Source organism: Clupea harengus, chromosome 4, assembly GCF_900700415.2.
Source record: "Clupea harengus chromosome 4, Ch_v2.0.2, whole genome shotgun sequence".
Taxonomy (NCBI): Eukaryota; Metazoa; Chordata; class Actinopteri; order Clupeiformes; family Clupeidae; genus Clupea; species Clupea harengus.
Window position 1 is genome coordinate 17064538 of NC_045155.1, and position 26279 is coordinate 17090816.

The 26279-nt window shown below is 42.3% G+C and overlaps 2 protein-coding genes across 3 annotated transcripts in view; both read left to right on the top strand.

Annotated features, from left to right (window-relative positions):
* nol4la (nucleolar protein 4-like a) overlaps positions 1-5947 on the top strand; it is a 42091-nt gene extending 36144 nt beyond the window's left edge. The window contains exons 7-11 of one of the 2 annotated variants that reach the window (XM_031566445.2): positions 186-365; positions 1602-1790; positions 2300-2419; positions 2673-2784; positions 3438-5947. In XM_031566445.2, the coding sequence (XP_031422305.1) occupies positions 186-365; positions 1602-1790; positions 2300-2419; positions 2673-2784; positions 3438-3658 (822 nt within the window). In that variant the 3' untranslated portion in view covers positions 3659-5947. Of the gene's footprint in view, positions 1-185; positions 366-1601; positions 1791-2299; positions 2420-2672; positions 2863-3437 lie in introns of both variants that reach the window. The other variant, XM_031566444.2, reaches the window with a different exon arrangement.
* Positions 5948-15757: 9810 nt separating this feature from the next.
* On the top strand, positions 15758-22410 carry LOC105906368 (protein-tyrosine kinase 6-like). The gene is made up of 8 exons (XM_031566446.2): positions 15758-16305; positions 16796-16917; positions 17109-17272; positions 17831-17999; positions 19091-19249; positions 20063-20244; positions 20408-20561; positions 20811-22410. Exons 1-8 carry the CDS (start codon positions 15890-15892, stop codon positions 21071-21073), a joined length of 1629 nt encoding a protein of 542 aa, XP_031422306.1. The 5' UTR covers positions 15758-15889; the 3' UTR covers positions 21074-22410.
* Positions 22411-26279: the final 3869 nt, after the last annotated feature.

Genomic DNA, 26279 nt, shown 5'->3' on the forward strand with positions numbered 1-26279 from the left:
GACTCATTCCTCATCAAGGGTAATTTTCTCAAGAGGAACAAAGCTTATGCCATAACTGTTCCCGTTGGCCTTAGTTAAGATGATGTGCTTGCCTCCCCCCTCCCCTCTCTTTCTAAATGTGTGTGCATGTCTCTCATCTCAAATGCATTGTTTGTGTGTTTGTGTGTTTGTGTGTGCTCTCTCAGTCTCCTCAGTACAGCTCAGGGAGCTATGACTCGGTGAAGACTGAAGTGAGCACGTGTGCCGAGGAGCTGACGTCCGCTCGGGCCCAGGCCATGGATGATGACGATGATGACCACGACGACCACGACGACAGTGACAAAATCGCAGAGGGCTTGGACCCAGAGAGACTGAAAGCCTTTAATGTATGGCTCCCTGACCTCAAACTGACATACCTCCATCTCTCTGTCACCATAAACAAACTCTCTACCCTACTTTTCAGTCATACACACTCTTGAATAAGTGTCTTTTGTGCATGTAATTGCCATCATAGCATTTCAGTGGACTGTAAACTCACGCCATGGAACGCATGGAATTAATGCAGCCAGGGATATATGAGACTAATGAGCTCAAATACATTCTGGGAATAAAAATCAGCCAAACCTAAATTAGCAAATCTGAGCTCATTTAAAATCATCCAAAAGAACTTTCTGAGAGACTGCCACATTAAATAGCCGCACTATAGAGAGACCCCCTGATAAATCTGTGAATTAAATGAGAACTGTTTCTCTGATCTGATCTGTACATGAAAGTGCGGCCTATTTATGCACAGTGTGAAATAGTTTTTGTTTTTACACAGAGAAGAGGCCCTCTATAATATGAAATGGGGAAAGGCGCAAAGAGGAGCATACAGTTTCAATTAAAATTACATTTGTGGATTTCGCATTTTTGACATAATATGGGTTTCGATAATTGTGCCCCCACAGAACCCTTGTCTTTATTCTCCGTGACTCTCCTCGTCCCTGATGGGAAAGAAGAGAGAACACAAGGCTTCTCTCATGTTCCATGCTCCGACAGCATAGATGTCTTTTAGAGCTTTATCTGCTGTGTCTCCTCGTTATGGTGGGCCTTAAAAGGCGTCCTTGCTGTAGTCTATTAAAGGGAGCATTCATTCGGCAAGATCCTATTACAAAATGTTGAAAGGTTTTTGTTTGATGTTGCCGTGTTCATATATGAGGGCTTCTTCTTTAAGGGAGACAGTCCTGCAGGTTTTTTTTTGTAAGTTGTTGCATGTTTGGTCATTAAAAAAACATCACAGGTATTCTCTTTGTGAAATACATGCACAACATAGCACATTGTCTTTTCGCAACCTCCTGCTCTCTCTCCCTTCCTCTCTCTCTCTCTCTCTCTCTCTCTCTCTCTCTCTCCTTCTCCCTGGCTCATTCTCTTTTGGTGTGTTTCCATATCCCGACCCACCCCTGCCCTCTCTCAGTATGCTTCATATCCATCCATGCCACACATTATTCTCTCCACCTCTTTGTTTGTCTCTCTCCCCTTTCTCGATCTTGGCTTCTCCTGTTTGATGTATTATCTCCATATACTATATATATTTGATCACTTCTCTCCCACTCATCAGTTGTGTCTCTCCTCTTGCTGCACAGATGTTTGTGCGTCTCTTTGTGGACGAGAACCTGGATCGCATGGTGCCCATCTCCAAGCAGCCCAAGGAGAAGATCCAGGCCATCATCGAGTCGTGCAGCCGCCAGTTCCCCGAGTTCCAGGAGCGCGCCCGCAAGCGCATACGCACCTACCTCAAGTCCTGTCGCCGCCTGAAGAAGACTGGCTTCGAGGTAAGCTCAAATAAGTCATGGAGGCACACACACACAATCACACTCGCATACAGGCAGATTCCCTTGGAACACATCTACAGTTTCGTTCCTCTATATCTAAAATTCTCCCTGTTGTTTCAATCCAAAACAGACTATAGGAAACATTGCTTTCTCATTGATGTGCACATTTGGGAAGCACACTACTGCCCTCTAGTGGCATTCCTGTCTGGACCATTGGAATATTTTATGTGTTTATGGTCAGGCAGTGAGCAGCGTCTGAACACACATACACGTGACAGAGTGTGTGTGCGGGGGTGGGGTGGGGAGGGGCTGTTATTCTGACACAACTTTTTGGCAGTTATTGGATTGGCATCTTTCTCCACAATACAGAATTTAAATCTGCATGCCTTTCACCCCCTACTTTCTTCTCCTATCCACCTCTCTCCTCCTCTCTCCTCTCCTCTCCACTCCTCTCCTCCCCCCATGCTCTCCTCTCCTGCCCTGTCCTGTCATCACACCCCTGTCATCAGACTCGTCCCACACCCCCCCACCTCACCTCTGCCATGGCTGAGAATATCCTGGCTGCTGCCTGTGAGAGTGAGTCACGCAATGCTGCCAAGAGGATGCGACTAGACATCTACCAGACCAATGTAAGTGTATGTATATGTGTCTGTTCTGTTTGTGTGTGTGTGTGTGTGTGTGTGTGTGTGTGTGTGTGTGTGTGTGTGTGTGTTTGTGTGTTTTTTTGCATGCATGCTTGTGTGATTGTGTTCATACTTTTGTAATCCTTGCCTGTTTTGTGGCATGTTTGATTTTCACAATTGTTTGAAGTATCCCCACAGTTGTGCCGCAGTCATTTTAAAGGCCCTTTGTCCTCTGTGTCTGGGCCGCTGTCTCTCCTAGGACGAGCAGATCTCCATAGATAAGCCCAGCTCCAGGGACCCGGCCGCTCTGGCCCACTCAGGCTTCGCTCTGGCTGCCTCTGCCTACGCCCAGGACCAGCTCTACACCAACGGTGGGCTCAATTACAGTTTCGGTGGTTACGGGGCCCACGGGGGCAGCCTGCAGAACAGCGGCACAACACAGAGCAATGGTGAATGGCTGTTACTGTTTGTTTGAAGAGGAGGGGAATGTGTGTGTGTGTGTGTGTCTGTGCATGTGTGTGTGTGTGTGTGTGTATGTGTGTGTGTGTGTGTGTGTGTGTGTTCATCCATGTGTATATGTGTGCGTGTGTGTGTGTGTGTGTGTGTGTGTGTGTGCGCTTGCAAGAGATGGAGAGCATGTGTGGTTGTGTGTGTGTGTGTGTGTGCGTGTGTATCTGAGTGTGAATGCATGTATAGGTACCTAGTTGGCCACAGTCATATAGCCTGACAAATTTCATTTGATTTGTAAATCAGACAGGCACCATAGCAACTTTTCTGATTTAGCTTGAGCTGCTCCTCCCCTAAATCCCTGAAGTTCCCTCTCAGTCCCTCTCAGGCCCTCCCTCAACCCTTGAAGCCTCCACTTTATAGGCAGTCTCATTTAGTTACTGTGAAGATCATTTCTATACTGAAGAATCCTGTATTTTATTTTTGTCATGTATTATTTAATTTACTCACTCTTATCCTTTCTTTCTTACCTTTCTCTCTCTATCTATCTCTTTTCTCTCCTGATTCATTCTTCCAGGTCCCACAGATCTAAGTATGAAGTCCCTGGCCTCCAACTCCTCCACCTCCTCCAGCTCTAACAGTCACGGTCAGGGCGGGGGTGGCGGGGGGGCCTCGGCCCAGCTGAGCGCCCCAGAGGTGACGGCTGTGCGGCAGCTCATTGCCGGCTACCGTGAGTCCGCCGCCTTCCTGCTCCGCTCAGCAGACGAGCTCGAGAACCTGATCCTCCAGCAGAACTGAACCGGGCCACACTCACACACACACAAACAGACAACACACACATGCCGGACCAAACCGAGCCAATTCGTGCCGAACCGAACCTGGTTGTGACCCTGGTGTCAGCCTGCCTCTTGTTCCACACACTCTCACTCATTTTTGCCCAGATGTTTACCTGTGCAAATAACAGAGTCAGTGAAGACACACAAACACGGTCAGAAACAGCTCTCTCTCTCTCTCTCTCTCTCTCTCTCTCTCTCTCTCTCTCTCTCTCTTTCTCTCTGTGTCCCATCCTTGCCATCACCACGGTCATTGCAAACCAACACTGGTTTTCTGGAGAGGAGGGGAAGAGTACAGAAAAGTCTTTCCCAAAAGCACAAAGCTAAGAGAAAGAAGGTGAGAGGGAAATAGAAAGAAGTGGCGTTTGGCTTTCTCGCTCAAAACAAACAGTTTTCCTCTTTTTTTTTCCTTTTTTAAAAAGATACTCTGACTGTTCTCACCACTTCCAGCTCTCTCAGCCCCACGATCCTTTGGTTCCCCGCTGGGCTCAGAGGTGGAGGTGCGATTCCTCTTGGACCTATGCATTGCACTCAGCACCGTTATGATTGAATCACAAGACCCCCCCCCCCCCCCCACCGCTCGCTCCTCTGACAATCACGTGGCACCTCATCGGACCATCGCCTTGTATGTGTAGCATAGCTGTTGTCCGCCCCCAGATTACCACCAAGAATGACACATCCCATAGACGGGGATGACATACCCATCCAGATTTTTGCTCAGACTTGACAGGAAAGGTCGGACAGGAAAAATGGAGGGAGGGGGGAAGGCTCAACAACGAATACATGAAATCAACAGAAAACAGATGGTGTACAGACAGAACTAGTGAGCTGTAGAGCAGGTTTCAGCAGTAGGTCTTCTTCAGTCATCAGGACTTATGTAGCCCTAGAATGATTCCATACACCTTTAACATGTCACTCCATCCATCATCGTCCTCCAATGAGATTTTGGGTGGCAGGTCTCGATTCACGCCTCATTCACGTTTGACTGTTTTTGCTATTTTTTCACTTTTAATGTTCAATTCATTCATTGAACTTTTCTCTGTTATTTTCTGGACTCTGCTGCTACCAACCTGAACAGCAGGTGCATTTGGACCACGAGCCTCTTAGCCTATGAATGCCGGAGACATAACACAAAAGACCAAGACAAAAAATAAGAGAAGAAAAGTGCAAAACGGACGGAACAGATCGTCATTGCGGAATTCGCAACTGGTTCACTCTCTGTGCAGCTACTTCAGGACTTCGGACTTAGAAACCTTGTTGGGGCTGGACTTTTACTGGCTGTAAGGGTTCTTGCATAAGTGTGACCTTAGCCTCCATACTGTAACTCACCTCGGTTGCCATCTATCCTTGGACTGACTGCAGGCATGTAAGGGCTCACTGAGAAGCTTCCCTAATGACGGCCGACTCCAAAGGGCCCAGAGTCAACCACTATACAAGAGTGTTCAGTTCAAGTGCCCATCCCTCCTAGGTTAACTGCTGCCATACCACAGTCCACTCTCTCAGTCATACCCAAAATGGCATAACTGAAGAAATGCCGTATTTTGCAGATTGTAGCATAGGCCTGAAGGATTTTCTTAAGTTAATGAATCCAACTCCATTAGAGCCTTTGTGTTGTTTAGTACCGTTGAAGCCACAGGAATGAAATGTCGGATGTGGCAATGCTTCACAGCAGGGATTGCCAATTGTAAGCATAGATGTAGATTAGTGTAGATGGGTCGCAAGCGCCCAAGTGCCATGTTCATAACCACCTTTCTTACTGCCTGTTCACGGTCACCCACTACTTAAACCCATGCTTTGCTGTGGATATGTTTCAGCACTTCAGTCAGTGCATGAGCGCATCCTTTGCCAATCATTTTTCATGGGTCAAGGACCAAACACATCAAATGCAGAGGGTCCCCTGCATGACACATTACAATCTATTCTGTTTCTGTGGTTAGAAGCAACATTGCCCCTGTAACTGGGGGTATGGGACAGGGAAGGGAGAGAAGTGAAATGGTAACTATGACAGTGCTCTCCAATGAAAGCCATGGTCTTTGACCACTCTGTAACATTTAATACATTTACAATGTATCTATTCTCATCACCAGAGCTGACAATACTATTGAAGTGGAACATAAAGTGCAATCCAGATGATAATCAAGAGAGATTTAGTGGATGCTGAATGCACATTATTTTCACATACACCAAACTACTAACATGCTCACAGTAAGTCTTATTCACACACACATGCCTACATTTAGCATGGTAGCCATAACCACACACACACACATGTACATCTAGTTGGATTCTGTCTGGCTGTTAGTGTATAGATAGACTGTCCCCATCTATTTAGTTGGTCAGTTGGTCTGTAAGAGTTTATATGCAAAAGGAGCTATGCTAATGGTCACACTGCAGCAAGTTTAGTGTCGTGGTACCTGACACTGCCACCCAGCCATCACAGACAGAGCACAGTACTCTCATAAACCACTGTGAAACTCAACCCTTGTGAGAGCATCAGTCTCTTATCTCTAGGATGGAAATTGGACTCATCCCAAAACCACAAAAGACTACAGCTCCCATGCTACATTGCAAATATTTGTATATTCTTGTGTTGCGAAAGCTGCTTCTTCTCTGACCTCATGACTGAGTCACTTTCATTAGCAAAAAATAAATAAATAAAAAGGCAAATTGGGACCAAACGCATAGATGGAGTTAAAAACACACATTGGTCAACGATAAATCAGACCTCGTTTTCAGTGTCGAAAGACCCAAGTGTGCATCTCCACATGACTATTGGCTAGTGCTACAGCACCACATGACCCAGTGACTGGACTGAGAACGGTCCCTGATAGGTATGGTAGCTCAGTGCAGTGTTGGACCAGACCAGGTCTATGTAGACTTCCATTACTACTTTCAATGATGCGAGGTGTTAGACCTCGTTATGGAGGAGTCACTGACGGGGCTCCTGGAACACTCCCATTTGTTTGCACAAACTCTGAACGCATCACAGCACAGTACACCATGCATTTGAGAATAATTACAACAAAAAACAACAAAAAACAAAGCAAAAGACAATCCTGGAATATGAGTAACTTTATGACAGTTGAACTTCCCAGGTAACAGCTATCTAAATTAGAGGTTTGTCTGAGTCTGTGTTAGGTAGTGTGTCGGTGAGGATTTAGAATGGAAGAGGGCAGACACAGCATATCTACTGATGGGGGGTTAGGGTGGGTGGGATTTTGTCAGCGGAGCACTCATCACTGAATAGATGTGTACATGTATCTGATTTCTAGCTCTATTTTTGTTATCGATAGTTGCCATTGTTATGACTAAGACATTTTGCTTATTTTGTATTTGTTGTGTAACGTAAAGTGGTCTTTTCCAAGCTTTTTGTACATCACTGACATATTCATGATTTGCCCTGCACATTCACAGCCAACATTTAAGGAGTGACACTCATGGTAATCCCCTTGGCCACTAGCCTATATTTAAACATAGGTAAACCTAACCCTACAGCAGACATTCTCAGATACTCTCTAGAATGGGAAGATGAGACATCAAATAGTTTTTTTTTTTTTTTCAAAAATGCTAAACAAATGTTTCCATATGCCACAGCAAGGAGTGTGAGTGGAGTGGTTTATTTAGTTTTTCTTAGAACAAAAGTGTGATGCCATCATTTAAAACAACCTCCTACTTTGGTGCATTATTACATTTAACTATGCCAGTCCAGTGATTCATCTAAAACATCTATGGCCAGGATGATTACCAATGAGCATTTGTGTAGAGAAGGGCACCAAGGGCTTAATCTCTGAAAACTCTTAAACCCAGGGAAAGTGTTCATTTGGCCACACAATTATTCATGTCTCAATCAGCCTTATAAGGCAAGTCAATGTTGGCTGTGGTGAGTCCAACAGAACATTCTCTGGTTCTTGAGTGTCTTCTTGAATAGTATTTCATTTCAGTTTTTAGTTCAATTGCCAGTGAGATTCACATTTTAATGACAGATGTAATGTAACCATTTTTGTTAAAGAGAGGTTAAGCCCTGGGTGTCCATGCGTTGCATTTCACATCAGAGGTGTAACTCCACAGAGTAACAAAAAAAAAGCTTAAAATGAAGAAAGAAAAAAAGTTCAAACTGATTTTTTTTGTATTGCCGCAGTATGCAGCAGCAGTCAAATATGGTTCTAACCATTGCCTGTGTTATGTTTTTTTGTGGTGCTTTGTATAATTATTATGATTAATTATTATTATTGTTAATGTTATTATTTTGTTTGTTTCTACTCCTGTACCTTCTAGGAACAGCAGATCTATGCTCAGTTTCTCTTTGTATACCAATGTGAAGCTTTGTATTTTTTCCTTCTGGTTTTTGACTCAGTGAAAGTGTGATGTTTACATGTACAGATTTTAAACTGATTTCCCCCTCCCCCCTCTCTATGTTTGCCCCCCACCCCCCTCGCTACCTTCATCTCTCTCCTCACCCAGCCTGTATAACTGTAATCAGACTCCAGTCTCGTGCTTTGAAAGAAAATGGCTTCTTTTTAGATGCAGAGAAGTCACGTTCATGTTACTGAACTGCAGTTGAGGCCCTTGCACTGTAGTCTGATATACTATTGCACAAAGAAAAAAGGCACAGCAGTGCTCATGCTTTCCATGACAAAAGCATACGTCTCTTCTAGAACCTTCTCTCGCAATGCATCTGTAACCATCTCCTCATGATGGAGGTCGTTACTACAGTCGAGTATGTCTTCTGACAGCCATACTGATAAGCCTGGCCCTTTGCTGTGGTGAAAGTACATGGCTTTAACCCCTGGAAACCTGGGTTCAGGGTGGACTGGGAGGGTTGCTATCTGCCTTTACCACACAGTCTGAAGTGCTGTAAACACATCCAAAACCACTCCCCCAGATATTTTACCTCCTCTAACTTAAGGAGAATTAAAGTTATCCTACTTCTAGCGCCTTGTGTTGTAATTCTCACAGCGAGATAGCATTTAGGGTAGGCTTTTCTGACAGGTGGGGTAAAGGACACAGAAATTACATCTGGAGCCTGTGCAAGGGCCATTACATTAGACTCAGCGATTTCTGGCTTCCACCTTTGGGGTGATGGCATTAGACTGGGGGACCTGAGAGAGAAGGAGCTTCACATGGTGTCAAAGTGCACTATTCATACCTCTGCCCAAATTATAGACACAAGGCAAACAAGACACGTGTTAAAGACGATTAAGCCAAAGTGGCCATCCAAGATTTTAATTCCCTGCTGATAAAACAAGTTTGTAGTTAGTTTGAAAATTATTTCAGTATAGTGTTTCAGCATATCGTGGACTTTTTGTGTGTGTGTTTTTGGGTTCTGATATTGAATGGAGTAGCCTTTTAAAGGATCATTGTCTCTCTGCATGTCAAACCAAAGCTTTTCCTGGGTTTGCAGATGCCGGGGCAGAGGCATGGCCCAGGGTGCGCTTTGACCTCTTGTAAAAGCTCCTTAGTGATGTAAAAGCCATTTCCCTCCCTCAGATAGTCTTAACAGGGGAACACAAGAACCTCAGGAAATGTTGAATCTCTGAGTTTGTTTTATATCGAGGCATATTTGTCTTGACTGAACAGTCCACGTTCTCTCTCGGATTCCATGTCATTTGTATTGGATTTACTATTGTTCCTTTTTTATATTTATTATTGTGATTTAAAGTGAAACATTTTTTCCAGTACTTGTGGCTGAATATTTTAATTCTTTAGAAAAGTGTTGATAAATATATATATATATAAATATAAATATATGTAATGCGAAATGGCGGGAAGATTCATGTCTGTTTGTTCCATGTAAAGAAGAAGAAAAAAAAAACAAAGAGGCCGAAGAATGGTCTGCCTCGTACATATCACTTTAAATGAGAGACTTACACTTTCTGAGGTGACTCTTTTACTTTTCAGTGTGATGTTGACGCTACAGTAAAAATGTTGGTTTCCCAACAGCAGCAGCATTGCTAGGTTCTTTCCTTGTGAGGTGTGTGTCACAAAGCTGAGTAAATGAATAAAACAGTGCGCTGAGATATCCAATGGAAACATGTTTGCCCCTGCGTTTTTTTCTGCATGTGGGTGGGTGTGAGTTGGGGGTGCACATGTGTTTTTCATAAGAATAGATATCTGGACAGTCTTTAATTATAACTTGACAGAAAATAAAACAATGCACCGCAATAACCGGAGACAAACCTTGTGGCTTCAAAATAGGTGGGAAGAACACAACAAGAGGCACCTGAAAGCGCACAAGACAACCCTGCCATTTATGCCAAGGTAAATTAGCTAGTAACTGTCAATGATAATTAGCTAATATTAACTAGTTATTCGAATATATTAGCCAACGTTAAGTTAACTTCAAATGGGCAGTCGAGTGTATAGGTTGTGTCAGCTTGGATAACTAGCTAGTCATTTTCGATTGAAACCTCCCGTTTGGCTTGGCAAATGAGTTCCAAAACTTTTAGCTAGCTAACGTTGGCTAACTATGATGTAGCATAGCTAAGTTATACTAGCTATCGATAACTAGCTAGTAAACACATTGCAGAATGGACTATAGGACAGGCCACGCATGACATTAATCAAGAAAAAATAAATGAATATGTGATTGGTTTACATATCCTTGTCTATTTATGCAACTGTTATTATCATTGGCACTACTTTCAACTCTCAAACTATCTGTCTAGCTAAATACTGTATGTTGGTTATCAGATTGCACAGCAATTCATATGGAGGATATGTGGTTGATTTAACTAAGGCCAGGTAGGCATAGTAGTTGTATTGTGTTATCAGATCATTTGAATCTTCAAAATCTAGACTTGATATTCTCTTATATTTTAATGATAATACTGTTAATTAAGTATTGCCTTAAAATTATTATTTACATTGAATTCATTGGAATTCAGCTGTAGGCATAGGAGATCTGTATCTTAGAGACTAATTGCATCCACAGTTTAAGTACTGCAAGCTTGACTATTATGCAGTTGTAGACACAACACAAGGGGTCCCCGGGCCTGAGAAGGGATGGAAAGGAGTTTAATGTGACTATAAGATGGACTTAATTTTTAGTTTAATGTGACTAAAACTAGACTAAAATGTAATGAGACTTCGTCGACTAAAACTAGACTAAAATGTTCTGAGTTTTCGTCGACGAAAACTAGACTAAAACTAAGCAGGATAAAAATGACTAAAAGTGACTAAAACTAATATGCATTTTCGTCTAAAGACTAAGACTAAATCTAAAATAGCTGCCAAAATTAACACTGATACTGGGGCTGTCAAGTGATATAGTATATATATCACTAAATATATAAAATTTGATTTGTGATGAATTAATCTAAATTAATTGCATACATGAATTTGCCAAGATAAGCATTTAGAAATGCCACTGACCAGAATTGATTAAGTAAACAAGGCTTAGCAATGTTATGTTCACCACACATTAATGGCAAACAACAGACAGTTCAGTAACTTTATTTAATGAAGAACACATTTTCTTTATTCCCGATGAATCCATCTAATCGTTTATTGATGACTCGGACTCAGGTAACGGGGGGGGGGGGGCTCGACTTGGACTCGGACTGGAATACTGGGGACTCCAGACTCGAACTCCAAGTTCAGTGACTCCACTACAACACTGACACGTGTATTACCCATAATTCTGGCCTAGAAACGAAAAGTTAGTTAGCTCTACACTGGCTGAACGTCAATGAAATTGATTAAGAAATGACACATGCATAAATCTTTGTAGTCGTCACGGACATCAGACGACACAAAGTCTGACGGCGCAGGAGCGTGGGACTAAGGGCCGTTATATGGTACTCCGTACTTCACGATTACAGACACATGGGAAGGGCCTACACATAGAAGGAACGCCCAGGAACGCCCTCTCCGTCGTCTCCGGGGCCCTCGGAGAGCTCTCCCGTGCACCGTTGAAATTCCTGTCGGTCCGTCATGCCGTGCTGTACAGCGACGGATACCCCTTGGCCGTGATTGGTCCGCTACGACATAATTTCCAAACGACATGTCGTGTCTAAAATATACACACACGCGGTCCCATTTAAGCAGGAGTCGAACAGCAGATGGTGAATTCTTCAAGCAGGGTTTATTGAAGATCTTAAACCACAATAAGAGAAAGTTCTAGAATGTTTCTGTCTGCCTACAGTCCCGCGCTACCTGACTCCATCCAATCAGAAAGCTTAAAATGTGTATCATGACCCATCCTCTACCCGGTGGGCCAAACCCCTTTTCTAACATCGTGTTTTAGAGTGTAATTATCTGACCTTCCTTTTGAATCATATTAAAATATCCCACAGACATCATTTCCGGAATCTCACATTTCTGGACCTCGCGTTTCCTGTTTCATTCCCTATATATCACAATACCGCCATGTTTAAAATCCACAAAAAAACTTAAGAAGATGGAGATCACGAACATAGACATATATATGTCTATGATCACGAACATCGAAGAGCGCATTGCGGAAGAGGTCCGGAAATATCCTCACCTCTATAACACATGGCTAAAAGATTACAAAGATGCGCGAATGACTGCCAATTCTGCAGCGGTAGAGCTGGACACTAAAGACTGCGACTGTTTCCTGTTTCATTCCCTATATATCACAATACCGCCATATTTAAAACCCACATGAGCTCCAGCATCTGACAGAGTAGGTGCCAGAGCCCAGCAGGAGCAGACAGCAATTAAAATATTTTGTCCAAACAACCTTTGGACATATTCATTCATATCATATCATGAGACATATCCAACAGCCTCATTAGAATCTGCATCGACAATGATGCCATCTGACAGAAATAGCCTATCTCCATACAGTTCATTTCTTTTAAACTTGCTTTATGATGCATTTGCCGCCTGTAATCACGTTGTGACAGCTAGGATACAAACAAATTCCCGCAACAGGAAGAAGGCTGTTATCCTAAATGTGAAGTTATTTTATTCTCAAAAAACGCCCGACAGCAAGTAAAATATTTAGTCGCTCACACAAACAAGCCCCGTTAAACTCACAAGCGCGCACAAGAGGGAGATAAGCATATTGAAATAAAATTATTCACATCCCCTCATTAAGTGTCGTTTTAAACTCTCCAGATGACAGTTTCTTTTAAAAAAAAAAACGTTAAGTGCACAAAGTGATTTAATTTACTCTCAAAAACGAACTTCTGCATTATATGAAGCAAACATGTTCCAGTGTTGGGAAAGTTCACTTTCTACATGAACTAGTTCAGTTCATAGTTCACAAATTTTAGAATGAAGTAGTTCAGTTCATAGTTTATAATTAAAAATTTAGAACTAAGTTCACAGCTCCAAAAAATGGAGTTCTTTTTTTCAATATGCTGCGAGTTATAATTTTTCTGCAATACCGCTCTCGGCCTCTACGCAACTCGGCGCACACACATTGTATTTGCTTAAAACACACAGCTGTCACGCGGCTATTACCGGACCAATACCTTTCAAACTCGGTGATATTATTCACAACTCATTTGTCCTTCATTCTATCAAATATGATTAAACGGCATATGGTATTGCACCCGTGAGGCAAGGGAGTAGAGTTTTGTTCAGTTATCTCTCTAGACTGATTACTGACCAACCTTCCACCTTTGAATAATGTAACTTATAAACACTTCGTTTTAAAGCGCTGTGTTTAAGGCAAAGGGTAGTGATGGATAAAGTTTTCTATAAAAAACAAGTGAAGTCTTTCATTCTCACTTTCCACTCTAAAACTATGAACTGAACTGAACTATGAACTGGTTCAGAATTTAAATGGTGAACTATGAACGTGAACTATTCATGTTTACTTGTTTGAACTGAACTTTGAACTGGTTCATGAGAGGTGTGAACTTGTACAACACTGTCAGCTTGTCGGTCTTGACGTTCAGATGCTGTGCCTAAACTAGCTATAGCCTACCATCGTCTCGTCACATGATAAAATAGAGACTTGACATTGGACCACAACATACATATTACCCAGCAATCATCATTGCAAATCTGAATATGACAAAAATACCAAAGAAAATAAGAACGTATTCATTTCAGGGAATCGTTTTTTAATAGTTTTAATATTGTATATAAGAAAAGCATATCATTTTGTTATAGAGTGCTGCTATTTTCCCCACAAATAATACCTACCATGATAGAGATAAGTTTGCCCTTTCAGGTGGTTATATAGCATTAAACACACTCATGAATATAATATCATGTGACTACACCTGCTGCACTTATCGTCTGACTAGTGACAGCTGGTTGGTAGGGGGGGGGGATAAACAACCACGATTTGTAACTTACAAAGACGGAACAAAGCAACGTGTTTTCGACAAAAAAACGCTTGTCCACCTACTGTTCTGGCGGTGAATTGTTTTCAGCACCCCCAGCCTTCGGAGAACCATAAAGGCAACAGAAATGCTAATTAATCCGTCCTATCCGGCGGCCCGCCCATCCGTAACGGAGTCTGAGTACCATACTGGCACCTTAAAACGACTCAACGACCTGGAAGTCGCAGAATGAATTTGCGTGATGAGCGGAGAGTGGAGATCCGGAGCTTGTGTCGGCTGGGGAATAATCCATATGTGATACGAGCGTGATGCGAGAACCGACAAGGGAGTGAAAGAAGTGAGGAATTTAAGTAAGGTAAGTAAGTATTGGAAAGGTGTGTGAGTTGAAGTAAAAAAAAGGGGCGTGGCCGGAGCTGGATTCAGCGCAGACGTGACAGTAGTAGGCTCAGGGGCGGAGATCCCATTTCTTTGTAGGGGGGACAACATAGACATAGTATACTATGTCTATGGGGGACAACACATGGTCAAATTTCAGAGAGAAATTCCTGGCATGACATGACAAATTGCTGTCTGGCTCTATCGCCCTCTCTTTCTCTATGCTTTCTTCGTACTGCGTTTGCAGACTAGACAGCTAGCTAACACTTGTCTTTGCAGAATAAAGATGATGAATTTCAAGTGAATCCACAAGTCTTGTTTTTCTTGAGTTTACTGAAGTTATCAGAATGCAATTATTCATACAGGACGTTTTGATTTTGTAAAACTGTCTGGAACAGACAGAAATAAAGAGATACATAAATTTCACGTCAAATAATGTGGCATAACGGTAGCAGATACCATGAGAGCTAGCATAACTTGGCTGCTAAATACCGAATTATCTTATATCATTTACAAACAGAAATTCTCTAAACGGCATAAAATGTACCAACACAAAATATCTACTCACAGACAAATAATGTCCAAAGTTCACACGGTCAGCGTGGGTTTTGCTCGAACTTTACTGGATCGACTTTCAACATCTAGGCCTAACCTAACTTCACCGGTGCAGAGGTGGAGGTAGCCTACTGTTGCAGAATGTAGATGTGTCCATTCTATTCCCCCATGGCTATATCCACGCGATTGAGTTTAGTGCTTATTTATTTATTCAATGCCATTTTCGTGTAGTGCTTTTATGAATGATGATGTAGAATCATGGCTATAAATGTGAAAAGTAATTGTTTATGATACAAATATTCTCGTATTTATTATTATTATAATTATTTTAATTGTGGAGGTTTTACTGGTTCGGTTGGTTTCCTCACAATCTGACCGTGTACTGGGCTGGGCCTTCCTAACTTGCTCTTCGACTAGTACTTAATTTGCACTTACAGCAGTTACAAATTTCCTGCACTCCTTTTTTCTATTTCTTATGCAAAATATTATTTATTGTTACACTAGGTTTCTATTGCTCCTAGCTTGACAGTTCTCTCCCTTGTACGTCGCTTTGGACAAAAGCGTCTGCTAAATGACTAAATTAAAATGTAAACATGGACCCGCCGGTAGCCCCGCCCGTTGGAAATAGCATGTGAACCAAGCCACTTTAAGGAATAGGGGGATCATGATTTTTCAACACTTAAAAAACACATTGTTTTACGTTTATAATTAGCACCGCTTGTGTTGTCTGGCTTTTATTTAATATTACTATATTATTCAAAAGTATTTATTTGTGTTTACAATGATTGTTGGGGGGGACAACTTTATGGTAGGGGGGGATCTCCGCCTATGAGTAGTCCTACAGGTTTCAATTTCCATATAGACGCCCCAATGGTTTCACGCCTATCTTGTCAACACATGGATTCCACTCATACCTGACTTCTCAGAAGCGCTGTAGAGGTGTCAAAGACACTTCCGAGTCAGTCGTCCAGGAGCACGCTCATGAACCATGTATTAGCAAAATGCCTATTAACTTAACAGCATTGCGTGATATTTTCACCTGCTCACGTTGCCCCCTCTGGAAATGTCCAAAAGACGGAGAAAAGGACAGCTGTGAGCCGCATTCAAAGGATGGGGACCAAGAAGCCGATGAAGACACTGAACCTGGGAGGTATTTCTCTCACAAATCAACGAGGTCAGAGTCGAACTGGTCATCTCCGCCACCAACGGATGAAAGTTTGGGCATCTACAAGGCACTGTGGGCATTCGAGGCTCGGTCAGAAGAGGAAATGTCTTTTGTGAAAGATGACTTGTTCAGAGTTACAGAGCGGTCAGGAGACTGGTTGACAGCACATAAGCTCGTCAATGGGGAGGTCGTGGCCAGCGGTGTTGTACCCTGTAATTACCTTGTCAAGGGAGAGACGTTAGATGATCAGCCGTGAGTATATAATTTTCCAAAAGAGTTGTAGTGTGATTATTTTTAAGACAGGATATTTTTTTGTATTTACTATTTACTAAGGTTTTTTGTTTCCGTCAAAATGTGGACAGTAGTATTTTCAAGTAAATTACTTCGTTTGTCAATAAACACACCAAGACAGGGTGCAGACAGAGTCAATATGTAACAAAAGAAGCTTAATCTGTGAACGATTACGAAAAATGTATTGTGTTAAACAATTTATCTGAAGCACAAATTCTGAAATAATGGAAGTCTGACCTCCTGAAAGACATAAATGTTGACCAACTTTTTTCCTCCTCTATCCCTCACATATCCGTATACACATATGTAGTATTGACAGTGCTGTTTATCATAGTGCACTTGATATGGGGGAGTCAACCCTAGCCCTCAAGAAGACAACTCCATCATCACCTCATGAAAATTCACTGTAACTTCTTCCAACTAATGTAATCATGTGGTGCATTATCCCCAGGTGGTATTTTGGAAAGCTAAATCGGTTCGAAGCCCAAAACCTCCTCCTCACCTCTGGGAATCCAGAAGGGGCATTCCTGGTGCGGCACAGCGAAAAGGATGAAGTGGGACACGTCTTATCTGGTACTCTATACTTACCTAAAATATAGCATAAGTGCAAAGTGGATATCTGTGGTTGTTAACAGCCTACCAATAATGAGTGACATTAGGGACAACGTCCAGACCTTATCAGGCATTATCATACTAAAATTGGATAACATTGCAGTATATTTACTCTAAGCATCACTAATCTCCTGTTTCTTGCACCCTTGCAGTGAAGGTCGATGATAAGGTGAAGCATTTCAAGATCCTTCAGGGAGAGGAGGGGTTGTTCTATGTGGAGCTGAATCAGACGTTCACAGATCTGGAGGCCCTGGTGAAGTATTACAGGGGCCACTCGCTATCTGTTGTCGCCCAAATTACCGAGGCCTGTGCCCGGGTAAGATTGTTTATGCTGCCAGCCTGAGGCCCTTGACAAGTGTGTGTGTGTGTGTGTGTGCATGCGCCATACAGTGCTTGACATTGCTTGTGACCTTTGTGGTTGACAGCAGTGTTGTGGTCTTATGTTATTCTTCAGATCAAATTGAGCACCACACAGGGCATATGTAGTAAGCACACAGTATGATAAAGGCTGCTTGTTACATGAGGAAATCAGATTAGATCAACATTGGCCTACATTCCTTTACTGACTCATGAGAAAATGGCAACAAAGCCTATTACATGGACACTACAGAGCAACAGAACAATACCAAACAAAACAGGAAACTGAAGTCAGAAATAGCAAACATTTTGAAAATGGAAAAGCATCAGGTTCACTTCATAATCATCATTGAGTAGTGAGCCTAACACTAGTGTAGTGTGTGACACAGGTTTCCACTGAGATCTCCTTCTATATGTCTCACATCATTATGTTATATTCAATCACTCTTAACACGTACTCACTATGAAAAGGAACCTAAAAGTGATGGCATATGTTTTGTTTGTATGGGAAAAACAGAGAAAGCCAGAGCCTCAGGATCTTCCCAGTATTCCAGAGGATGACTGGGAACTTCCTAAGAGCGAGTTTACCCTTGAGCAGCAGCTGGGCTCTGGCTACTTCGCTGATGTGTACCGTGGGAAGTGGAAAGGCACGGTCAATGTCGCCATCAAGATCCTAAAGAACAATGGTATGTCAGATATATGGATATTTGTGTGTGTGTGTGTGTGTGCGTGTGTTTGTGACTGTGTGTGTGTGTGTCTGTCTGTCTGTCTGTCTGTCTGTCTATCTGTTTATCTATTTTCACATAGTGTTTCTACTAACTTATACAATAACATGTCTGTTCATTTAAGTGATTTGGATATTGGCATATATGATACTGATAGTAAGTACATGTAGCACATTGAAGTACATGTTTTTACTACTGGGATAGTTGGATTAGATAGCTATCTATCTTAACTGAGGTCTTTCTTTTGTGATTTGCACAGAGAAAGTAAGTGATCCATACAACACAGAGGTCTGCATCTCACTGTCATTTTTTCCATGTTTGTGACGTGACGGCGAGTAATGCAGACTTTCCAGTCCCCCCTGTCTTGCATTGGCACCTAGATTTCTAACCAAACACCAGTCTCTGTGATGCTCTGGTCTTCCTCATGCTTGAGCTACATGGGTGAAAGAAAAGGCTCATGTTTCAAGCCCAGATTATGAGGTTCAGGTTGGAAGGGAGGAGGGTATGAAATTCTATGTGACTCATCGGTATGTTCTGTTGTTTACAGAATGCCACTATAGTTTAATGCGATTGTTTCCTTGTCTGTAGAGACATTGGAACAGTAGCCGACTTACTATGGATGGATGATTTTTTTGTCACATGTCAAGTTCATCAAATATCAGATTTTAGGAGTATGTGTGAGAGTGCATAGCTGACTGTAAACTTTGATATATCAGTTTCATGACTTCCTCTCTTTTCATCATACATTTTTGAAACACCCACATTCAGTTTATTCAAAATATGCCCAGTGCCTGAATTCACTTATGAATGATTTCATATCTTTATAAAATACTGCCCACTAACAACATCAATAACATTAAGCACTGAAGATAAAAGTATGAATGAGTTGTCTTTTCATCCCAGTCCTGCGTCAGACTCACAGTAATTGACACCAGTGAATGCAACCCTTGTTTCATTTCATGTTTACGTCAGTGACAGTGAAGACTGTTGACTTGTGGCACTGAACAGCTCAGATTAATGACCTCTCCTGCTCTCTTCCTGTTCTCTGTCAGACATGCTGAACCACCGTGAGTTCCAGCTGGAGACCCAGATGCTGAAGCAGCTCAGGCATCGGCACCTCATCTGTCTCTTCGCCATCTCCACAGACTCCGCCCCCTTCTACATCATCACAGAGCTCATGGAGAAGGGCAACCTGCTCAGCTTCCTGAGAGGTCACTTTCTGTGCCAGTCTTTTAGTTCAGTTGGATTTGGTTCAATTGAGCATGATCCTATTTAGCATGACTTAGTTCTGTTGTTCAGTTCAGTTCAATTCGGTTTGTATGTATACTCGCCACTGAATGAGGGGTATATGACAAAGTGTTTTGTTCATTGAGGAATAGTTTTCAGTGTTTTTCAGTGTATTAGCTAGTAACTTACTTATTCTGATTAAATCTGATAGTGGTTGTACTTGTCAAACAGTGGTATAAAGAGATTGCTTTTGGCCCATCACTTATTATTGGGGCTTGCATGCTGTTGATGTGACTTTCGCGTCACACAGAGATTACAGTCTTGTGTAGAGATTAAAGTCCATATGTAAATATTTTCACATGCTGTGCGAACATTTGTGAAACAGCAAAGGCAGCAAATTAATTTATATTAAGGAATTTAGAGTAGGCCTCATGAAAAGGCAATAGCATGACGAAAGCACATTCTATTTGAGATGATTGACACAATTCTCGTTTTATTCCAAGAGAGATTTCAATAGGCCAAATTAGGTTTAGGCAGTACTATCACACTATTGTAGGCAGAAATAGTTGGACATTCTGACAGTTATGCAGATATATCTTTAAAATATAGCTGTATACCTACAAACATTGCCATTAGTCTGTCCTTCAGTATCCTTTCTACTCATACACTCATGTATTCATCTTCATTCCGTGTGTACCTACTACTTCTATAGGTCTACTTCTCTGTAATTCTTTGAAAGCTATTATTGGACGATTTGGGTAGGTGCAGTCAGTCATGAATCTCCCTCTCTCCCACAGGTCCAGAGGGACAGCATATGGACTTCATGTCCCTGACAGACATGGCCACTCAGGTGTCAGATGCCATGGCCTATCTGGAGTCAGAGAACAGCATTCACCGGGATCTGGCCGCTCGAAACGTCCTGGTGGGAGTGGACAACATCTGCAAAGTGGCAGACTTTGGCCTGGCTCGAGTCATCAAGGTCATCCATCAGATAATCTTTTAATAGCTCTTTTTGTTTTCTTTGTTAGACAAAATTAAAATCCTCTGATGTGCTCAGACCACCATCTATCATATGGTTAAAACATAATTTGTAATTGAAAAAAAAACTGTCAAGTTAGTTGCCTGTCGACATTTATCCTCAGGAGCCATTTTATTTGTCTGAGGACAAGAAGATCCCCTATAAGTGGAGTGCTCCAGAAGCCATCAGCCATGGAAGATTTTCTAACAAATCCGATGTCTGGTCATTTGGAATACTGCTCTATGAAATCTTCACCTATGGAGGATCTCCATACCCAAGTGAATATTTGCGTCAGTGTGAAGGTGTATGTATGTGTCTGTGAAGTATTTCTGCATGTGTAAGTGTAAGTTTGTGTACAGACATGTCTGTGTGCTTTAGTGTTGTAATTACCTCAAGCTGACAGACCTGGTAGTGAGGGGATGCCACTTGTTACAACATTAGTGTTTAATTTGTCCTCTGACCACCATCTGAGTAGAGACAGGAAGTAAAAACATCACTTCAAGCTCTGTGTTGTTCGTTCATTGCAGCTTATGCCAACTATGAGGTATTCCAGCGCATCACCGAGGGATACCGGATGCCATGCCCAAAGACATGCCCAAAGCACATTTATGACATCATGCTGATGTGCTGGAGCTATTCGCCCGAAGAACGACCTGACTTCCAGGAGCTCAAATCCCTTCTGGACACAGACCGCTACAACGAGTGGACCCCAGAGAGTTGTGTTGACAACTCAGAGGCACCAGGGGGCAGCAATGAGTCAGAGCCAGCAGATGAGGACACATGGTCGTAACCAGAGTCAGGTGGTGACCACAGGGTGGCAGCAGGCAGAAACAGGGCCTTTGCTGAGGTGTGTCACAGAGTTCGTGGAGACAAACTGTGAGGAATTTGGGAGCTGGGGTTGTGGAGACCTGAAGCTTTGTAGCAGACACGAGCCTTGACATGAACAGTAAACATTTCCACCACATTCTTTTTGACGTGCTGAAGATATCGTGGCTCGTGTACTGTTTGGTTCTGCATGAGAAGGCCAGTCCTTGTTTTGAACAATGTTGTTGTTACACTGTAAGATAGCATTGAGAACATTTGATTGTTTTGTTCTGAAAACTTACATGTCTTTAAAAGTTAAGAGTATTGCCTTCTAACTGAGAAACCATGAGCCTATAAGCGCTTACTGTGGGCATATGTGTTGTAAATACTACTGTGCCACCACTGGTAGAAATGGGGCCTTGTTTGAAAACAATATGATGATTACATCTTGCATTCATGACAATGTGTGGTCACATCTGTATTTTACTCAGTTGCATATAATACATTGACAGATGACAGATTTAGAGAATTTACAGAAGTAGAGAATATTATGGCTGTTATTACTGTGGGTGTGTTTTCTTCTGTTCTGTCAATTCTAAATTGCTGGCAGTAATTTCCTTAGTGGTCACAGTGAATCACAGTAAAGCCCACAGTCAATAGCCATGTAAACAAGTACACTGCGTGCTGGTCACAGTGAAACACAGTAAAGCCCACAGTCAATAGCCATGTAAATAGCCGTGCTGGATTAGATAAATCCTGTTGCTGTTTGCTGTGTTTGCTGTTGTGGGACCAAATTTGGTGAAGTGCACCTGGTGCACCTACTCATACTTCGTGGTAAACAGGTAAGTTTCCTGGACTGCTGATTCTGTTGATTTCTCATCTGGCGGTAATGCTTGAGTTTTGCCATGTCCAGTTTCTGGATGAAAACGTGGGGCTGAAAATGTGAGGGAGAAACCTGATATGTCGAGTTTGAGGCACAAGACATTTCACCATCCCTGGGATTGATGGGTGTTTTTCCGCTCCATGCCATAAGGCTGCAGTGGCCTGGTTTGGCAACAGGGTGTCACTAGTGAAGAATGTTTACCCGACACAGGCACCTGGTGCATGTCTGGCTCACAGCTCCTTTTCCAACTGCCACGGTCAAGACGAGAGGATTCATGAAACACAGATAAACAGAATTTTTAAGAGAAAAGTCTAACCTGCATTTGCTTTTGAATTAAATAATTGAAATTCTCACTGCTGAAATCTCAAAGGAGAGTGCAGATAATGTTATTATTTCACAGCTTACAATGATGAGAAGAATAAAACACTCTGCTTCACATACTGCTATGATTTCAAATTTTACTGAGACAAATCACTATAACTGTGCTTTGTTTATCACAAAGGCCCTGAAACTGTCTAATTTTAGCATGGAAAGTATCATCATTTTTTTCACTGTTGAAATGTTGCCATGCAAACATGTCTTTCTCTATTTCTGTCTGTGGTTCGCACACATGAACTTTCACACAACCCGATGGGGGCGACCATGCCCTGTTCACGCACCCTACGCGTGCTGTACCAAAAATAGACCCTCAGTGGAGTTGCTGCTTTTAATACAGTGGAGGGCCAGATAAACCTGTCTCAGTGCCTAACCACAAATGGAACCGGATGAACCCTCACTTTTCACCTTTAATTGGTTTAGGTTTCCTCCAGTATACACTGAAAAAAGGAAGATGGTGGATTGCCAGCCTTTGCAAAGCATTGCCATAATCAAGCTAAGCTATTTGTGTTCACAAATGTTTTTTATATGGGTTTGTTTGTTTGTTAACTTAGTTGTTGTTTGATACCAGTACATTTTAGTACATGGGCTGTGTCTTTATATTTTGCTTTGAAATGTGCCATATTTTATTCCAACCATGACCATGTCAGGTATTGGTAATGCTCAAGGTCTCAGTGGTCCCACTGCTCTTTTCCCTGAAAACAACAAATGCTTATAAATGTTGCTGTATAGTCTATTCAGAACATCAGGAAGCAGAGTTGTTGCCTTATTTTCAACGCACTTATATGAGATCATACTCAATATGTGCTCGGTATCAAGCTTGCGTAACATTATAATGTTGAAGGTACATGATTGAATAAGGAACTCTACTCCACCTATTTCATGGACCCTTAGTTTAAACAATTTCATTGAATTAGTTGGTTGTCTGTATTTCAGAAAAATGCTGTTTTGATTTAACACATTTTATTCATGTGCAACTGATGTCCATATTACAGTGAAGTAAAGTAAATTCAACGCATTGTTTTTTTCTGTGCTCTCACTCGCCAGTGGCCAACCAGACACCTTTTTTCAACCCAGGAGGCCGGAGACCTTGCTCTCTCACACAGGCCACTGGGAGTGAGACTGCTGCACACTCTCTCACACAGGCCGCTGGGAGTGAGACTGCTGCACGCTCTCTCTGCTGTGTGGATTAAATGGGTCATAGGGCCACATCGGGGCAATGGAAGACATCTGACACCACGGCGCCGTCCCCCTAAATCTGCCCCAGATTCCACTTTTACCCCCGCAGCCATGATGAAGCATCATGGCAAATTTCCATGGGGTGACACCCTGCACCTGATGCTCTCTTCTGAAGAAACTGGCAGTCAGTGGGATGGGAAACAGGGAGTGGAGCCAGCTCAGATGAGTCACCCAATTATATCACTCATACTTACCGATACACCTCTGTAATAACCTGAAAAGGACAGCACTTGTTACGTTGTCCAATGGGTCAGATGAGGTCTATTAGACACTACAGATAATACACCAGGTGTATTTCATAAACTCTGGGAGCAGGCTCCTGTCTCATTATTACAATAATTAGCTAAAAACAAACCCACCGAAAAGCTCATCCCCAAAGTAACTTGAACAGAAAAGCATTTGGTCAAAATAAATCCTCCATAGTGGAAGAAAATACAATACAGAGCTTAATGTTGGTAGTGTTGGATAAAGCGATACAGATAGATAAGAAGTTTTACCCAAAAGCTTGACATGAACTAAAAATCATGTGTTCATGTAGGGCCTCCTCTGGTCAAAAATAAAAGCTGTGACCTTTCATAAATTAAAGACGTGTTGGTGTTTGTCACAATCCAGGAATCTCACGGATTTCCCCTTCAGCCTGTGGCACAGAGATAGACAGGAAATCTTCACCCAGCCAGGCAGGTTTGACTAGCACGTCTCTGCCAGTCAGAGCACTCCATTTTTTGTCATAGCCAGGAACTGTGAGGTTAGTCTGTATAAAGGTGAACATGTGCTTCAGGGAGTGTGAGGCAGTGTGTATGTGTTTGTGTATGTGTGAGAGAAAGAATGTTTTTTTTTGGGGGGGGGGGGGGGGATTGCTTGGTGTTGCCATGCCACAGACCAGCCAAATGATATTGGTGGCCAGTGAATGTCTGGCTTGGTAACCAGTAGATTTCACTAGCTGATTTAAATGCAGCTCATTCAAAACACTCATGAGAATATGCTCTCACTGTCCAGATGTTGTTTTCAGCTAGTGCCTAATCACATGGTACTGGCGCTGTAGAAGAAGGTTCACCATTTTGCTAAACACTTCTAAGGCTTTGAGATAGCAATGCAGTGACAATTCTGCTAGACTGAAATCTTAGCTTTGTGTTGTCTATAGGTCCAATTTGACAATACACATTGAGCATCATGGCTGATTGACATATGTAATATGCATACCACTCAAAGTTATGAAAACAAATTCTATCAATATTCTATTTCATGAAGAGGCTATTGCTTTCCCATGCCGTGTAACTGGGCCACGCTCCTCTGTTGGTCAGAGGTGAAGGAGCTGCCTCCATCTACACATTTGACCAGGCTGGCAGGAGACCACTCTCCCGAAATAAAACCACATGAAGCATCTAGACACCAAAGGTCAGACACATTCACACACACACAGCACATCACAATGCCACGTGGCACTGCTACAACGTGATGGCAAAGCCCCTCTTGATGCCTCACCAACCACACAGTCTGTCCCAGCAAGTGGACATAAGACCCCCTCTCACCCCCACCCCCCTCCTGTTTCACTCATATATACGTATCACAGGAGTTTCAAGAACGCTTTGATGAGTGGATGGTGAAGGTAAAAGCCATTGTGTCACCTTCAACTACATATTTGTGGCATAGAAGGTAGCATTGCTGAGGCATTACTGAGCATTATTACACAGTTGAGGGAATCTGATTTATACCCATGAACAAATTGACATTTCCAGTAATCTGCTTGTTTACAGACTTCTCTCTTTGACCTTACAGAACTTAAAATAGATTGCTCAAATAAAAGTCACTCCACACGGAGTTAGATCAGGTTAGGGGTTCAGTTTGCAAAACCGCTGTTTACAGAACAGGGGAGAGGACTTTGTCTCAGAGTACACTTGAATATAGGCCAGATTTGGACTCTATTTTGGTTCAGGTATTTGAAGCAACATGCATTTCACCTGAGCATTATTACACAGTTGAGGGAATCTGACTTGGACTACCCATGGCCAGTTTGACTTCATTTCCAGTAATCTGCTCGTTTACAGACTTCTCTCTATGCTGGCGCCAAACAGGAGATGAGTTCTGTTGGAGGTTGGAGTTTTGTTCCTACCATACAACACCTTCTACAATTATATCTATTTTATTGTAATTCACTTAGAATTACTGTAAATGACAAATTGTGAGTTCATAACATTTTTATAACTTGGTGGCACAATTGCAACAGGATAAGATTGTACTGATTTGATGAGACCGTCCATGATATATATACTGTATATAGCATGATGATGAGACAGAATGTGCACACCAGTTCCAAAACACACATTTCTGTGCAACAACACACTGAGATGAGATTCTCTCATGGGAAACACAACCTACAGTGTTTTCCGTTGGTGATGACCTTACAGAACTCAAAATAGATTGCTCAAATAAAAGTCACTCCACAGGGTCAGTGTGTAACAACTGATCAGGTTAGGGGTTCAGTTTGCAAAACCGCTGTTTACAGAACAGGGGAGAGGACTTTGTCTCAGAGTACACTTGAATATAGGCCAGATGTGGACTCTAATTTGGTTCAGGTATTTGAAACAACATGCATTTCACCTGAGTGTGTGCAGTCTGTGGGAAAGACAAGTGGATGTTGAAAAGTGAAAAGTCAAGTGTTGTTTTGGCGAGGGCAGACTGGGCCCGCAAAACTAGC